General features: G+C 46.7%; 1 protein-coding gene across 1 annotated transcript in view; it reads left to right on the top strand.

Annotated features, from left to right (window-relative positions):
* slco2b1 (solute carrier organic anion transporter family, member 2B1) overlaps positions 1-18863 on the top strand; it is an 85988-nt gene that overhangs the window by 53441 nt on the left and 13684 nt on the right. Inside the window, exons 2-9 of the mRNA XM_080197708.1 lie at positions 1561-1673; positions 2436-2573; positions 2986-3148; positions 5992-6213; positions 7367-7465; positions 8831-8961; positions 14267-14375; positions 16982-17146. Of these exons, the coding sequence (XP_080053834.1) occupies positions 1584-1673; positions 2436-2573; positions 2986-3148; positions 5992-6213; positions 7367-7465; positions 8831-8961; positions 14267-14375; positions 16982-17146 (1117 nt within the window). The 5' untranslated portion in view covers positions 1561-1583. The remainder of the gene's footprint in view (positions 1-1560; positions 1674-2435; positions 2574-2985; positions 3149-5991; positions 6214-7366; positions 7466-8830; positions 8962-14266; positions 14376-16981; positions 17147-18863) is intronic.

Below are 18863 nucleotides of genomic sequence, written 5' to 3' on the forward strand. Positions count from 1 at the left end.
CTCCGGGTGCTCCTGTTTCCTCCCACAGTCTGAAAGACGTGCTGGTTAGGGTGCACTGGCCGTGCTGAATTCTCCCTCAGTGTAACCCGAACAGGCACCGGAGTGTGGCAACTAGGGGATTTTCATAGTAACCTCATGCTAAGTTCTCCCTCAGTGTATCCAAACAGACACTGCAGTGTATCGACTAGGGGATTTTCACAGTAGGTCAGAAGTGGGGATGTTTGTCGATGGTTGCACAATATTCAGCACCACGATTCCTCAAATTCTGAAGCAGTCCCTGTTCAAATTCCACAAAATCTGGACAATATCCAGGCTTGAGCTGACTAGTGGCAAGTAACACTTGCATTACACAAATGCCAGATACTCACCACTCACCATCACTCTAACCACTGCTCCTCAACATTCCATGGTATAATCATCCTTGGGGTTATCATTGACTAGAAACTCAACTGGATTCACCACATAAACACAGTGGCTACAAGAGCAGGTCAGAGGCTAGGAATACAGCAGTGAGTAACTCCCCAGACCTTATCCACCATCTACAAGGCACAAGTCAGGAGTGTGATGGAATACTCCCCACTTGCCTGGATGGGTGCAGCTCCAACACTTAAGAACTTTGACACCATCCAGAACAAAGCAGCCCACTTGGTTGGCACCATATCCACAAAACATTCAATCCCTCCATCACCGATGCTCAGTAGCAGCAGTGTGTACCATCTACAAGATGCACTGCAGCAACTCACCAAAGATCCTTAGGCAGCACCTTCCAAACCCACGATCACTTCCATCTAGAAGGACAAGGGCAGCAGAACACCGCCACCTGCAAGTTCCCCTCCAAACCGCTCACCGTCCTGACTTGGAAATATATCGCTGTTCCTTTGCAGTCGCTGGGTCAAAATCCTGGAATTCCCTCCCTAACAGCATTGTGAGTTAACCCACAGCACATGGACTGCAGCGATTCAAGAAGGCAGCTCACCACCACCTTCTCAAGACCAACTAGGATTGGGCAATAGATGCTGGCCAGCCAGCAATGCTCACATCCCATGAATTGAATAAAAAAAACTTCATTGCAATGTTAATGTCAGCCTGCTTGTGAATAATAAATAAACTTTTGCCTCACAACACCAGAGTCCTGGGTTCGATTCCCGGCTTGGGTCACTGTCTGTGTGAAGTCTGCACATTCTCCCCATGTCTGCATGGGTTTCCTCTGAGTGCTCTGATTTCCTCCCACACTCCAAAGATGTAGGGGTTAAGTGGATTGGCCATGCTAAATTGCTCCTTAGTGTCAGGGGAACTGGCTGGGGAAAACGCATGGGATGATGGGGATAGGGCCTGGGTGGATGGTGGTCAGCGCAGACTCGATGGGCCGAATGGGCCTTCTTCTGCGCCATAGGGATTCAATATGATTCTACATCAGTCTGGAAAGGGAGGGAAGAAATTAAAAGAGATCATTTCTGTTAATAAAACATCCTCTGAGATGGGCAGTGCACTATTGTGATTGCAAGCAAATACAAGCTCAAACATGTTAACCCGTGTTGCGTGTGTGTGGCTTTCTCTCAGAACAGATTTACATAGCTGTCACGATGGGGATGACTGGCCCTCCAACAACAAAGCACAGCCATGGTGAAGAAAGACGCAGATGGTGTAAGATCAACCCATTCCATAGCATCAAGGTGAGTGCAGGAGTCTATCATTGCCTTCCAATCCTTAACACGGTAATAGCTACTGCCAACCTTCATTTATTCAAGACTCTTCTGCCTGTATCTGAAATCTCACCGATTTTTAAGTTTGATTTGTTATTGTCACACTTGATTTGATTTATTATTGTCACATGTATTGGGATACGGTGAGAAGTATTGTTTCTTGCGCACTATGCAGTCAAAGCATGCCGTTCGTAGAGTACATTGGGGAGAAGGAAAGCAGAGAGTGCAGTGTTACAGTCATAGCTAGGGTGTAGAGAAAGATCAACTAAATATTTTGAGGTAGGTCAATCCAAAAGTCTGATGGTAGTCTGCACATTCTCCCCGTGTCTGCGCGGGTTCCCTCCGGGTGCTCCAGTTTCCAGCAGGGTTAGGAAGATTAACATAGAACATAGAACATAGAACATTACAGCGCAGAACAGGCCCTTCGGCCCACGATGTTGCGCCGACCAGTTAAAAAAAAACAACACCAATGACCCACTAACCTAAACCAATCCCTTTTCGTCCATAAACCTGTCCACGGATCTCTTTAACGCCCCCAAACTAGGCGCATTTACAACTGCAGCAGGCAGGGCATTCCAATCCCTCACCACCCTCTGGGTAAAGAACCTACCCCTGACATCTGTCCTATAACTACCCCCCCTTAGTTTAAAGCCATAAGGGATTAAGGGAGAGAGTCACTTTGAAAACTGGTTCCAACTCACACCGAACCGTTTATGTTCCTTCTTTCCTCAGTTTTTTGTGCTCTGTCACGGACTGTTACAGCTCTCCCAACTCATGGTGTCCGGGTACATGAAAAGCATCACTTCCACCATCGAGAAGCGATTTGGTCTTTCCAGCCAGACCTCAGGGATGTTGTCCTCTCTGAATGAGGTAGGTACAGGGGGATGCCTGACCAAACCACGAGATTATAAGAAATGTGAATGTTTTTTAACCAAAGAAGATAGTTAAGAAAGTGGTTCTCCAACCTCTCCTCATAGCTAATGTCCCCAGAAGCGCAGTTGAGAGTCAACCATTTTGCTGTGGCTCTGGAGTCATATATAGGCCAGACCAGGTAAAGATTTCCTTTCCTAAAGAACAATATTGAACCAGATGGGTTTTTGCGACAATTGACGTGGTTTCATGGTCAACAGTAGATTCTTAATTCCAGATATATTTGTTTATTATTGAATTCAAATTCCACCCGTCTACTGTGGACTGTTTGTGATGGGTTGGATCCTCCGGTTATGGTGCCAGGATTTTAACTCGTGGCTCCTCACCTTTCAATCTAATCCTGTCATTTCAGATCGGAAGCACGGTGTTCATCGTCTTTGTCAGTTACTTTGGCAGTCGGGTTCACCGCCCCCGTCTAATTGGTTGTGGGGGTATTCTCGTCAGTGTGGCTGCTTTCACAATGGCAATTCCTCACTTCATCATGGGGCCATACCAGTTCGATAAGACCACAGCAAGTGAGTGTTTCCTTTCTTTACACGGTTTTGAAGCTGGGGACTCTAGTGGCTTAAAGGTTAACGGGCACATAAGTACAGAAGAACCAGGAGCAGGAGTTGGCCATCTGGCCCCTCGAGCCTGCTCCGCCATTCAATAAGATCATGGCTGCTCTTTTCGTGGACTCAGCTCCACTTACCCATCCGCTCACCCTAACCCTTAATTCCTTCACTGTTCAAAAATTGTTTAAAAGCATTCAACAAGATAGCCTCAACTGCTTCACTATCCGGGGAATTCCACAGATTCACAACCCTCTGTGTGAAGAGGTTCCTCCTCAACTCAGTCCTAAGTCTGTTTCCCCCTTATTTTGAAGCCATACCCACAAGTTCTACTTTCACCTGCCAGTGAAAGCAACATCTATCTAACCTATTCCCTTCATAATTCCATATGTTTCTATAAGATCTCCCCTCGTTCTTCTGAATTCCAATGAGTATAGCCCCAGTCTACTCAGTCTCTGCTCATAAACCAATCCTCTCAACTCCAGAATCAACCTGGTGAATCTTCCAGATAATGTTCTAACCAAAGGGCTGCTGGACAGAAATAGATGGGACAAGGAAATCAGGTGGAACTTTTAAGGGGGGGAGTTTTGAAATGTGGATTTACAGATCCACACCTTCCTCCACCGACACACAGTGGCAGCCGTGCGTACTGGCTACAAGATGCCAGATGTCTTATTGGGGGGCGGCACGGTAGCACAGTGGGTTAGCACTGCTGCTTCACAGCTCCAGGGGCCTGGGTTCGATTCCCGGCTCGGGTTACTGTCTGTGTGGAGTTCGCACATTCTCCCCGTGCCTGCGTGGGTTTCCTCCGGGTGCTCTGGTTTCCTCCCACAGTCCAAAGATGTGTGCGGGTTAGGTTGATTGGCCATGCTAAGAAATTGCCCTCAGTGTCCTAAGATGCTGAGATTAGAGGGGTTAGTGGGTAATAATGCGTAGGGATTTGGGGTAGGGCTTGGGTGGGATTGTGATCGGTGCAGACTCGATGGGCTGAAGAGCCTCTTTCTGCACTGTAGGGTTCTATGATTCTATAAGATGCAGTGCAGGAACTCACCAAGGGTCATTCAACAGCACCTTCCAAACTCCTGACCTCTATCACCTAGAACGACAAGAGGAATGGACACATTGAGGGAAATTTTCCTGTCCCACTCACCAGGTAGTGGGCGGGGGAGGGTGGGGTGAGTGGTGGGGGCTGGACCATGCAATAGTCCATTTAGCTTGGGCAAGATTCCCCAGCTTTGGGGTGAGCATGGTTGGAATATCCCAGCCATGGGAATACCACCACCAAGAAGTTCCCCTCCAAGTTCATCACCTTGGAAATACATCACTGAACCGCCACTGTCGCTGGGTCAAAATCCTGGAACTCCCTCTCTAACAGCACTGTGGGTGTACCTACACCACGTGGACTGCAGTGGTTCAAGAAGGCAGCGGAAGGGATTTACAAGATTAGTCCCAGGCAGCGGGAGTTCGGTTCATGTGGGGAAACTGGAGAAGCTGGCACTGTTTTCCTTATAGTGGAGAAGGCCGAGGAGAGATTTGGTTGAGTGTTGAAAACTGTTTTGACTCCTAGGAGGTCAGGAGCCAGAGGGCAGATTTATAGTCACTGACGCAGTGAGTTGTTGTGATCTGGAATGCACCGTCTGCAAGAACTGGTGCGAGGAGAAGAATAAAAAAGGCATGTAACTGAAGAGGACAATTTGCAAGGTTATAGGGAAAGAACAGGGAATTAATTAATTAATGCCCCTTCAAAGAGCAAGCACAGGTTCAATGGGCTGAATGGCCTTCGTCTGCACTCTTTGATTGTGAGCTGTTACTGTCACTGTAAATTCAAAATCATACCATTTTTTAAGCTTGTTTTTAACATACTCATTCTTGTTCTCAAATCCCTCCATGGCCCTGGCCCTCCCTATCTCTGTAACCTCCTCCAATCTTAGAACTTTCTGATGTCTTCTCATCCAACCTAGAACTGAATCACTCCACCATTGGCAGGGGTACCTTCAGCTGTCACAGTGCTAAGCTCTGCCGTCCCGCCTCTAAACCTCTCCATCTCCCTCTCCACTCTCTCTCTCTCCTATTTTCAATCACCCCTTTGATCAAACCTTTGGTCACCTGTCAAGATGTCTCCCTCGCTGGCACGTTGCCCACTTTTATCGTGCCACATTAGACAAGACATTGGTAAGGTCACACTTGGAATACTGCGTACAGTTCTGGTCACCCTATTATTGAAAGGGTATTCTTAAACTAGAAAGAGTACAGAAGAGATTTACTAGGATTCTACCGGGACTTGATGGCTTGAGTTATAAGGAGAGGCTGGATAGACAGGGACTGTTTTCCCTGGAGTGTAGGAGGCTGAGGGGTGATGTTATAGAGGTCTATAAAATAATGAGGGGCATCGATCAGCTAGATAGTCAATATCTTTTCTAAAAGGTCGGTGAGTCTAAAACCAGAGGACATAGATTTAAGGTGAGAGGAGAGAGGTACAAAAGTGTCCGGAGGGTGGTGAGTGTCTGGAACAAGCTGCCAGAGGTAGTAGCAGAGGTGGGTACAATTTTGTCTTTTAAAAAAAACATTTAGACAGTTACATGGGTGAGATGGGTATAGAGGGATATAGGCCAAACACAGGATTAGCTTAGTGACAAAAACTGGACAGCACGGACAAGTTGGGCCAAAGGACCTTTCTCTATGCTGTAAACCTCAACGACTCCATAACATTCCTGGGAAACCCTCTGGGAGATTTTACTGCTTTACAAGAACTTTATTATTGCAATTTGCTGTCTTTCAATTCAGTAAAACTATTTTTCTTCTTACAGACAGTGTGGGCAATGTCTCTGATATCTGCCACTTGACACACGAGGGCCAGAACCTAAACAGTGAGAGTTGCAGCATAGACAGAGTCGACAGTGATTACCAGATGCTTTCGTTGCTGATAGTTGGACAGTTATTGTTGGGAATCGGTGGTGTTCCCATTCAGCCTTTCGGAATATCGTATGTTGATGACTTTGCCAGCAATAGGAACTCACCTTTGTACCTTGGTATGTTCATAAAGCTTTCACTCTGACCATGTGCTCACTGTGTAAAAGACGCTTCAATAAAACCCTCTTCTGAAAGGAAATAACCTTAAGATTATTTTTGACGGAATGTGTTTCCCTTCCTTAAATACCCAAACTGGAATGTGGGCCAGACCAGGTAAGGGTGGCAGATTTCCTTCGCTAAGGTTAACCAGACACATTTTTTAATCACAGTCGCTGATAGTTATGGGGGAGGTGATGGCCTCGTGGTATTATCGCTGGACTATTAATCCAGAAACTCAGCCAATGTTCTGGGGACCCGGGTTCAAATCCCACCACAGATGGTGGAATTTGAATTCAATAGGAAAAAAAAATTCGGAATTAAGAATCAACTGATGATCCATTGCCAATTATCAGAAAAACCCATCTGGTTCACTAATTCCTTCAGGGAAGGAAATCTGCTGTCCTTACCCGGTCTGGCCTACATGTGTCTCCAGGGTCACAGTAATGTGGTTGACTCTCAACTGCCCTCCAAGGGTAATGGGAAGAATGTGCAAACTCCACACAGACAGCGACCCTAGCCGGGAATCAAACCCGGGTCACTGACGCTGAGAGGCAGCAGTGCTAACCACCGTGCCGCCCCAATTCTAAGTTGGGACTGTTTTCCTGGGAAAAGAAAAGGCTGAGAGGAGATTTGATGGAGGTAGATAGAGATAGCCTTTTTCCTAGGATGGAGAAAGCTAGCACGAGGGGGCACGACTTTAAATTAAGGGGCGGTAGTTATAGGACTGATGTCAGGGGTAGGTTCTTTACCCAGAGGGTGGTGAGGGACTGGAATGCCCTGCCAGCTGCAGTTGTAAATGCGCCTAGTTTGGGGGCGTTTAAGAGATCTGTGGATAGGTTTATGGACGAAATGGGATTGGTTTAGATTAGTGGGTTAGTGTTGTTTTTTTTTTAAAAGCTGGTCGGCGCAACATCGTGGGCCGAAGGGCCTGTTCTGCGCTGTAATGTTCTATGTTCTATGTTCTATGTTCTATGTATTCAAAATCCTGAAGGCTCTGGCAGATCGGATAAACCTTTCCGCTGGGAAGCTGAGTAGCCTCTTTCTGTGTTGTAACCATTACTCTGATTCCTATGTTGAGAATCCACTCCCTGATTGTTGTGCTTTTCCCTCCAGGGATTTTATTTGCCGTCAGTGTTCTGGGCCCAGCTTTCGGCTTTGTTTTGGGCTTTGCTGTTCTCCGTCTCTACGTTGACATCGACAAATTCTCAGCAGGTGAGCATTTCTTTGGGAAGCCGATGCCCCCTGCACGATGTGTTCAGCTGTGTAAAATGGACAGTTTGGTCACCACTTAGATCTGGGCTGCAATACTGGGGCCCAGTGCCTTAACAAATGATCGATTCAGTCTGGGTACCACCGAGACCCGCCCCCCCCCCCCCCCCCCCCCCCCCCACATTGTACTGTGAGGGGTTCAGCAATTATAAGAACAGGAGAAGGCCATTCAGCCCATCAGGATTGAACTAACATTTAATTAGATCATGGCTGATCTGTGTCGTGACTCCATCTGCCTTCCTTGGTTCCCCAGCAGTCCTGCCTAACAAAATTCTATCAATCTCATTGTGAAATTTTCAGTTGACTCCCAGCTTTAGCAGTTTTCTTGCAGTGGACAGTGAAGAAAGTTATCTCGGATTGCAACGGGATCTTGATCAATTAGGCCACTGGGTTGATGAATGATAGATGGAGTTTAACTTAGATAAATGCGGGGTGATGCATTTTTGGTAGATTGAACCAGGGCAGGACTTACTCAGTTAATGGTAGGGCGTTGGGGAGAGTTACAGAACAAAGAGACCTCAGGGTACAGGTTCATAGCTCCTTGAAAGTGGAGTCACGGGTGGACAGGGTGGTGAAGAAGGCATTCGGCATGCTTGGTTTCATCGGTCAGAACATTGAGTTGGGACGTGATGTTGAAGTTGTACAAGACATTGGTAAGGCCACCCTTGGAATACTGTGTACAGTTCTGGTCACCCTATTATAGAAAGGGTACCATTAAACTAGAAAGAGTGCAGAAAAGATTTACTAGGATGCTATCGGGACTTGAAGGTTTGAGTTATAAGGAGAGGCTGGATAGACTGGGGCTTTTTTCTCTGGAGCGTTGAAGGCTGAGGGGTGACCTTACAGAGGTCTATAAAATAATGAGGGGCATAGGTCAGCTAGATAGTCAATAACTTTTCCAAAGGTAGGGGAGTCTAAAACTAGAGGGCATCGGTTTAAGGTGAGAGGGTTTTCACACAGAGGGTGGTGAGTGTCTGGAACAAGCTGCCAGAGGTAGTAGCAAAGGCGGGTACTATTTTGTCTTTTACAAAACATTTAGATAGTTACATGAGTATGATGGGTGTAGAGGGATATGGGCCAAATGCGGGCAATTGGGACTAGTTTAGGGGTTAAAAAAAAGGGTAGCATGGACAAGTTGGGCCAAAGGGCTGTTTCCATGCTGTAAATCTCTATAACCATGGCTCTAAGTGCCTTCCATGACACACTGATCAGCTGGTCTATGGCAATGTCTTTTGTTTTTGTTGGACTGATTTATTCTCTGATTTGATTTGACGTTTGGCTGATTTGTTTTTCTTTCCCCTGTTGTAGATGAGATTGATTTGCAGTTTGCAGACCCGCGTTGGGTGGGAGCCTGGTGGCTGGGATTCCTCATGGCGGCCAGCTGCGTTTTGTTGGTCTCTATCCCATACTTCTTCTTCCCAAGGGAGATGCCCAAGGAGGTAGGTCCATAGGCAGACTCGCCAACCTGAAGGAATATGCATCAGGCAGAAGCCATTCAGCCCCTTGAACCTGCTCCGGCAATCACTGACCCGCCTTAACTCCACATCCCTTTATACTGCTGGCTGGTAAAAATCTAACCAGTGGGTCAAACAAAAGTGATCCCAGATCTGAAGGTGATTAATGTTAGAGAGGGTGCCACACTTCCACCACATAGCCTGAAGAGATGTTTCCAAATTTATCCCCTGGATGGTCTGTCTCTGGTTCTGTCTCTTTGTCCGAGGCTCCCACAGCAGCAGGAAAAGCCTTCTCTCTATCTGCCCAGCAATTCCTTCCTGGGTTGATGTATCAGCTGAGGCCTAGTTTACTGAGTGACTCCACTGAGTCACAGGGTCAGGGATCAAATCCTGTTGCAATGTACCTTTAAAACAAAGGCAGCAAGATATCACTAACAAGGAAATGTGTCATGCGATCCAGTCCTCCTTTCACTTTTGCTTTTAAGCACACACTCTTATTCACACACACACACACACACACACACACACACACATATACACACACACACACACACACACACACACACACACACACAGTTTCTCATGCGTGCACACACACACACACTCTCTCTCACAAAAACACATACAGACACATATCCACACTGTCGCGCATACACACACACACACTCTCATGCACACACACTCTCATGCACACACAAACGTACACACATACACTCTCACACACACGCCCTCATACACACACACACACAGTCACACACTCTCGCTCACACATAGACACACACATACACACTCTCACTCACACGCACACACAGTTTCATGCACACACACAGACACACACTCACGCACGGACACACACTCTCACGGACACACTCACACACACATGCTCTCAAGTACACACATTCTCACACACACACACACACTCACACTCTCTCTCATACACACACACTCTCATGCACACACACACAGACACACATACACGCTCTCACTCATACACACACGTATGCACACACACACTCTCACTCACACACATAAACACACACGCGCATACACACACTCATGCATGCGCTCTCACGTGCACACACAAATACATACACTTGCTCCTATTTCTTATGTTCTGGAGGCGACAGCTATCCTCTTCCCTATCAACTACACAGCCAATTTCTGTGTCATCTGCAAATTTCCCGATGATGCCACCCACACTTAAGTCTAAATCATTAATAGAACATAGAACATTACAGCGCAGTACAGGCCCTCAATGTTGTGCCAACCTGTGAAACAAATCTAAAGCCCATCTAACCTACACTATCCCAATATCATCCATATGTTTATCCAATGACCATTTGAGTGCTCTTAATGTTGGCAAATCCACTACTGTTGCAGACAAGGCATTCCACACCCTTACTCTCTCCGAGTAAAGAACCTACCCCTGACATCTGTCCTATATCTATCACCCCTCAATTTAAAGCTATGTCCCCTCATGTTAGCCATCACCATCTGAGGAAAAAAGCTCTCACTGTCCACCCTATCTAACCCTCTGATCATCTTGTATGCCTCCATTAAGTCACCTCTTAACTTTCTTCTCTCTAACAAAAACAGCTCAAGTCCCTCAGCCTTTCCACATAAGACCTTCCCACCATACCAGGCAACATCCTGGTAAATCTCCTGTGCACCCTTTCCAATGCTTCCACATCTTTCCTATAATGTGGCGACCAGAACTGCACGCAATACTCCAACTGTGGCCGCACCAGAGTTTTGTACAGTTGCAACATGATCTCATGGCTCCGAAATTCAATCCCTCTATCAATAAAAGCTAACAGACCCTATGCCTTCTTAACAACCCTGTCAACCTGGGTGTCAACGTTCAGGGATCTATGCACACGAACACCGAGATCTCTCTGCTCGTCCACACTACCAAGTATCTTACCATTAGCCCAGTAGTCTGTATTCTGAATAAACACAGCAATTAGCAAAGGCCCCAAGACTGAGCCCTGTGGTAGCTTCTCACCCTTGTGGGATATTGACTAAGCAGTCCATACTCAAATACAGCAAGACCTGGACAATATCCAGGCTTTGGCTGACAAGTGGCAAGCAACATTCGAATCACAAAGTGCCAGGTAACGACCATTTCCAGCAAGAGAGAATCTAACCATCGTCCCTGGACGTTCTGTGTCATTATCATTGCTGAATCCCCATTATCAACAATATAGGAGTTGCAATTGACCAGAAACTGAACTAGACCAGCTATATAAATATTGTGGCTACCAGAACAGGTCAGAGCTAGGAGTCCTGCAGAGAATAACTCCTCTCCTGACTTCCCAAAGCCTGTCCACCATCTACAAGGCACAAGTCAGGAGTGTGATGGAATACTCCCCACTTGCCTGGATGGATGCAGCTCCAACAACACTCAAGAAGCTCAACACCATCCAGGACAAAGCAGCCCATTTGATTGGCACCACATCCACCAAGATCCAGTCCCTCCACCGCTGACGCACAGTGGCAGCCGTGTATACCAGCTACAAGATGCACTGCAGCAACTCACCAAGACTCCTTTGGCAGCACCTTCCAAACCAATGACCACTTCCATCTAGAAGGACAAGGGCAGCAGATACCTGGGAACACCACCACCTGCAAGTTCCCCTCCAAAAGTCACTCACCATCCTGACTTGGAAATATATCCTTCACTGTCGCTGGGCCAAAATCCTGGAACGCCCTCCCTAAGAGCACTGTGGATGTACCTACACCACAAGGACTGCAGTGGTTCAAGAAGCAGCTCACCACCTTCTCAAGGGGCAATTAGGGATGGGTAATAAATGCCGGGCCTAGCCAGCAATGCCCACATTCTGTAAATTAATTTTTAAAAATATTATCTCGACATTAGTCGCGAGTTCTTATCTTGGGCAGTAATGTTTATGTGGTAACTAATCAAAATTATCTTTAGGATTGCAATTTTCATCATGCAGGACTTTGAAGATCTGTTAATTTTTGGGTCATATACAAATGCTCTTTGTTTGAGTAGATTCAGTAGAACATTAATAGTTAATCGCAACAGCGGAACTCTTAGAACAAGATGAACTCTGAACTTTATCTCACGCAATGTTGCTTTACTAATAGCCTGTGTGTTTACATTTCTGACACAGTAAAACTAGGAGATATTAGACATCTAAAGCTTGGTCAAAGAGGTTTTCAGGCGTGTCTTAAAGAAGGAGGAAGGAGCAGACATGGTGCAGGGAGGGAAATCCCGTACTCCTGACTCAGGCACCTGAAGGCACGGCTACCAGCGGTCAAAATCCGGGATTTCCAAGAGGCCAAACTTGGAGAGGGTGGAGGGGGAATGCAGTGATCGCAGAGGATTGGAGGGCTGGAGGAGGATACAGAGATAGGGAGGAATGAGGCCCGAGAGGGGCTTTGGAATACAAGAGCAGGGATGTACTTCTGAGGATGTATAAGGCTCTGGTCAGACCCCATTTGGAGTATTGTGAGCAGTTTTGGGCCCCGTATCTAAGGAAGGATGTGCTGGCCTTGGAAAGGATGCAGAGGATGTTGGCAAGGATGATCCTTGGAATGAAGAGCTTGAGGACTCTGGGCCTCGTTGGAGTTTAGAAGATGAGGGGGGAATCTTATTGAAACTTACAGGATTCTGAGAGGCCTGGATAGAGTGGACATGGAGGGGATGTTTCCACTAGTAGGAAAAACTAGAACTACAGAGCTAAAGAGACGATCCTTTAAAACAGAGATGAGGAGGAATTTCTTCAGCCAGAGAGTGGGGAATCTGTGGAACTCTTTGCCGCAGAAGGCTGTGGAGGCCGGGTCATTGAGTGTCTTTAAGACAGAGATAGATAGGTCCTTAATTAATAAGGGGATCAAAGATTGTGGGGAAAAGGCAGGAGAATGGGGATGAGAAAGATTTCAGCCATGATTGAATGGTGGAGCAGACTCGATGGGCTGAGTGGCCTAATTCTGCTCCTATGTCTTATGATCTTATGGTCTATGGTTTGCGAACAAGGACGAGATTCTGGAAATTGGTGCGGCTCGATCAGGGCCCCTTTCTGAGTAAGTCATGGAGCATAAGTGTGATGAGTGAATGGGAATAAGAGAGCGTGTAGGAGGCTCCTTGTGCCTTAGAGAAGGCAGCTGCCCTGTCTGTATCCTGTACAAAGTCTGGGTGAGAATTCCAGCCACAGCCTCTCACCTCTACCCTGTCTTCCCACCCACCTACCCCTGGTGGGTCTATCTTGAATACTGCAGAAAGCGATGTCCAGTTTCTTGTTGTCTGGGTCATTTGGGAGTTCTGGATGACAAGACATGGTGGCACAGTGGTTAGCACTGCTGCCTTACAATGCCAGGGACCTGGGTTCGATTCCTGGCTTGGGTCACTGTCTGTGTGGAGCCTGCACGTTCTCCCCATGTCTGCATGGGCTTGCTCCGGTTCCCTCCCACAGTCCAAAAGACGTCCTGGTTAGGTGCATTGGCCATGCTAAATTCTCCCTCGGTGTACCCGAACAGGAGTGTGGCGACTAGGGGATTTTCACAGTAGATTCATTGCAGTGTTAATGTAAGCCCACTTGTGATACTAACAAATAAACTTTATTCTCAAAAAAGACAGTAGGACTAGGGGGCACAGCCTCAAGATAAAAGGGGGGCGGTTTAGAACGGAGTTGAGGAGGAACTTCTTCACTCAAAGGGTGGTGAATCTCTGGAATTCTCTGCCCGTTGAAGTGGTGGAGGCTGCCTCGCTAAATATATTTAAGACGCGGGTTGATGGGTTTTTGATAGAAGAGGGGATTAAGGGTTATGGGGAGAGGGCGGGAATGTGGAACTGAGCCACGACAGATCAGCCATGATCTTATTGAATGGCGGGGCAGGCTCGAAGGGCTGGATGGCCTACTCCTGCTCCTATTTCTTATGTTCTTATGTTCTTATGTTCTGCCTGGGATTTACCATGGAACCAAGGTTTGGTTCAATAGATATTTCCAATAAATACTTAAAACACCTTTTCACTCGAATTAAGTTATCTTTAATCAAGAAACATTTCAGTACAAGTTTAGCCTGTGACTGGAATAGGCCCCGGGCCCACTGCTTATCTCAAGTTTGGGGAACAGTGGGGGAGGGGATGGGATGTTCTAGAACCGCACTGCAGCCCCAGATATAGTGAGTGGTTTGGAGGGGAACCTCCGGGTGTTGGTGTTCTCAGGTATCTGCCGCTCTTGTCCTTCTCGATGGTACAGACTGTAGGTTTGGAAGGTGCTGCAAACCTCCATCGATGTGACGCTGATTCTCTTTTTTCCCCCAGCACTCCGGGGATCCTGAACATGAAAACAAATCAGAAAAACAGTTGGACCAATTAAAATCCAAACCAGAGGAAACTACACAAGATCTTTCATTGCTTCAGTTTATAAAGAGTAGGTTTCGAATCACTTCGTTGTGGCTTGTGACTGCAGAACCTTATCTCATAGAAGGAAGATATATGACCTCTCGTCCCTCTGTTGGTTCTTTGAAGGAATTGTCCAGCTAATCCACTGCTACCTCAGGGTCCCAGGTTCAATTCCAGCCTTGGATGAGTGCCTGTGTGGAGTTTGCACATTCTCCCTGTATCTGCGTGGGTTTCCTCTGGGTGCTCCGCTATCCTCCCACAGTCCAAAGATGTGCAGCTTAGAGGGATTGGCCATGCTAAATTGCCCTTCAGTGTCCAAAGATATGTAGATTAGGTGGACTAACTATGGTATATACATGGGATAGTGCAGAGGGGTGGGCCTGGGTAAGATGCTGTGTCGGAAATGATAGTGCAGACTCGATGGGCCGAATAACCTCCTCCTGTGCTGTATGGATTTCGCGGGCCTATCCACACTCTTCTCAGGACAGTTATATCAGGAGGTCATTGAGGGACACACTGTGGGACCAGGCGTCCTTCTGTCTCGGAAGATGCCAGGTTTCCTGTTCTTTTACCCTGCAAATCCTCAGTGACCATTTCAAACAAGACTGGATGAGCCGCCAAGCCTAGGAAGCCCCAACCACGGGGAAAACCAGTAATCACACAGGCTTTATTCCTGAAGTGCAAAGGATTCCTTCATCTGGAAACAGAGAACAGGAAAACACTGAGAGACAAAGCCCAAGTGCTGATAAGAGAAAGTTGAAGTTACACTTCTTGGGAAGAATAGACATTCACCCTGGGGAAAGTATTTGAGGCCCCTTGTGTTTCGCTTTGTTTGAAGTTGCAATGGCACAAGAGGAGGCCATTCAGCCCATCCATGCTGAATAGTATAGCTTCGAAGGGATAGGTGGAGGACGGCAAAGATGCAGGGAGGAGAGGAAATTAAGGGTTAGGTTTTTAGATTTTTATGACAATCCACGATGGTTTCATGGTCACTATTGCTCAGACTAGCTTTTTATTATTTCTTGAATTTAAATTTCACCAGCTGCCACGGTGGGATATGAACCCACATCCTCCTGGGCCTCTGTCCATTAGTATCATCAATGCACCATTGACTCTCGAGTCAGAGAAATGATTTCCTGCGGCCCAATTAACATCTGGAGAGAAAAAGATGGTGCATGGTGATGTACCCAGGATACCCGGTACTGAGTTCAAATCCCAGACTCTTCCCGCTCAGAAAGGACAGTAGGACTAGGGGGCACAGCCTCAAGATAAAGGGGGGGCGTTTTAGAACGGAGTTGAGGAAGAACTTCTTCACTCAAAGGGTGGTGAATCTCTGGAATTCTCTGCCCGTTGAAGTGGTGGAGGCTGCCTCGCTAAATATTTTTAAGAAGCGGGTTGATGGGTTTTTGATAAGCGAGGGGATTAAGGGTTATGGGGAGAATGCAGGAATGTGGAACTGAGCCACGACAGATCAGCCATGATCTTATTGAATGGCGGGGCAGGCTCGAAGGGCCAGATGGCCTACTCCTGCTCCTATTTCTTATGTTCTTATGGCAGATGGTGAAATTTGAATTCAATATTTAAAAAAAAATCTGGAATTAAGAATCTGCCGATGACCATGAAACTATTGCTGATTGTCGTAAAAAAAAATCCATTAGGTTCACTAATGTCCTTTAGGGAAGGAAATCTGCCTTCCTTACCCAGTCTGGCCTACATTGTTGACTCGCCAACTTTAAGGGCATTCAAATGGTCAGTGTATAGGCATATGGTTAACATTGGAATAGTTTAGGTTAGAGGGTCATTAGATTGGTTCCACTGGTTGGCGCAACATCGAGGGCTGAAGGGCCTGGACTGCGCTGGAATGTTCTATGTTCTACATGTGACTCCAGAGTCACAGCAATGTGGTTGACTCTTAACTACCCTCTAAATGACAAAGCAAGACAGTCAGTTTAAGGCAAATTAAGGATGGGTAATAAACGCTGGCCTAGCCAGCAACACCCACATCCCATGAAAGAATAAAGAAAAATTAAATTTCTTGAGACAGAGGGTTGTTAAGGTTTGGACCACACCACTTAAAAAGGAAGTGAATCTGATTCTGTATAAATTTTCCAAAGGCAATCAGACATCTACTTGAAGAGGATGAGTTGGCACGGTTCATAGAATCCCCACAGTGCAGGAAGAGGCCATTGGGCCCATCAAGTCTGCACTGACCACAGCCCCACCCAGGCCTAACCCTACATATTTACCCGCTAATCCCTCTAACCTACATGTCTCAGGACACAAAGGGGCAATTTTCGCACGGCCACTTGACCTAGTCCACACAACTTTGGACTGTGGGAGCGAACCGGACCACTTGGGGGAAACCCACGCAGACACGAGGAGAATGTGCAATCTCCACACAGACAGTGACCCAAGCCGGGAATCGAACCCAGGTCCCTGGAGCTGTGAAGCAGCAGCGCTAACCACTGCGCCGCTGGTTGTAGGGAAAAAAAACTCGGGATGCGGGACTAGTTGGGTACATCCTTCATAGACTCAGCATAGTTATGATAGACTGAATCACCTCCTTCTGTTTCTGATTCTACTCTATGAATCAGAAATGCTCTGCTCTGAAAGTCCTGTATCTCTTTTCCACAGGTTTTCCTTGTATTTTGCTGCGGACTTTAAGGAGCTCGGTCTATCTCCTGGTTGTGTTGGCGCAGGTGTGCATGTCAGCACTCATGTCTGGCTTAACAGTTTTCATTGGCAAGTTCCTGGAGCAACAGTTTACCGTGACTGCCTCGTTTGCAAACCTGCTAATCGGTGAGAATGCCAAATTTAAAAAAATACATGCAATCTCTGTAACGTTCAGTCTCTTCCCTCAGCATTCCTCTTGTTTCGGTCTGATGTTTCACTGCTGACGCACACTGGGAGGTATGAAGGGATAGACACCGTGACCTCCAACTCAGTGACTCACTCGAGTTTCATTGTTCATTTAGTGTGAGCCATGCCGTGTTTCGATTTGATTTATTGTTGTCACATGTATTAGTTTGCACTGTAAAGTATTATTTCTTGCATGCTCTGCAGACAAAACATACCATTCATAGAGAAGGACAAGACAGAGTGTAGAACGTAATGTTACAGTCATAGCTAGGGTGTGGAGAAAGATCAACTTAATGCAAGAAGGATGCTTTGAAGAAGCTGTTCTTGAGTCAGTTGGTACGTGACCCCGGACTTGTGTATCTTTTTCCCGACAGAAGAAGGTGGAAGAGAGAATGCCCGGGGTGCGTGGGGTCCTTGATTATTCTGGCTGCTTTTCCGAGGCAGCAGGAAGTTTAGACAGAGTCCACGGATGGGAGACTGGTTTGTATGATGGATTGGGCTTTGTTCACAACCCTTTGTAGTTTCTTGCGGTCTTGGACAGAGTAGGAGCCCATACCAAGCTGCGAGACAACCAGAAAGAATGGTGCATCTGTAAAAGTTGGTGAGAGTCGTAGTGGACCTGCCAAATTTCCTTAGTCTTCTGAGAAAGTCTATGATGCCACCACCCCAAGACTGAATAGTAAAGAGACTGGACTCACTCAACATTCATGATTGGGAAGTGTAATAACTCAATGTGGCAAACAGTTAACTGAAGCGTTTATAGATAAGAAGAACAATGTACATTTCAACAGCACGACACACGGGTCTACTCCTAATGACACCCTGACTCCAACTGAAGCCCTCCAGCCCCGGGACTGCTCACACTCACTCCCGATTGGCCCAGGTTCGTGCCCCATTGGCTACAGTCCAGTTACATGACCTGTGAAGGATTATTCCTTCAAGGGAGCACACTATCGGAAGGATCCTCCCGGTGTCAATCATGATTCAATAATTCTCTGAGTCAGTAGCTTGTGGGTTCAATTCTCACTCAGGAGACCTGAGCACACAATTCCAGGTTGACGCTCCCACTGCGGGAGTGCCACACTGTTGAAGGTGTGGCTTTTCAGATGAAATGTTCAGCTGAGGGCCCGTCTGCCTCTCACGTAGAGAAATAAGATTGCCATAGCTGTGTTATTTGGCTACTGACTCGAACCATTTCCAATCATTCCAGTTTAATGTGACAAACAAGTACAGGAACCAACTCCTAATACATTCAGCAATCTTCCTTTATTGAACACTTTGGGTACCAACTCAAACTGAAAACAATTGCAACACTTTAACTCTTTCTCAACATTAACTCTTGACTCAACATTAACTCTAATTCTTGAACTGTAGGTCTTATGAGGAAAGGTTGAGGGAGCTGGGGCTTTTCTCTTTAGAATGGAGGAGGGTGAGAGGCGACTTAATAGAGGTTTATAAGATGATGAGGGGGTTTGATAGAGTAGACTTGCGGAGACTATTTCCTCGGGTGGATGTAGCTGTTACTAGGGGGCATAACTTTAACGTTCATGGTGGGAGAATATAGGAGGGATGTCCGAGGTAGATTCTTCACTCAGTTGGGGTATGGAATGCACTGCCTGTGGAGTCGGACACTTTAGGAACTTTCAAGCGGTTATTG

Source organism: Carcharhinus amblyrhynchos, chromosome 10 (assembly GCF_965287045.1).
Source record: "Carcharhinus amblyrhynchos chromosome 10, sCarAmb.v2.hapA, whole genome shotgun sequence".
Lineage (NCBI taxonomy): Eukaryota > Metazoa > Chordata > Chondrichthyes > Carcharhiniformes > Carcharhinidae > Carcharhinus > Carcharhinus amblyrhynchos.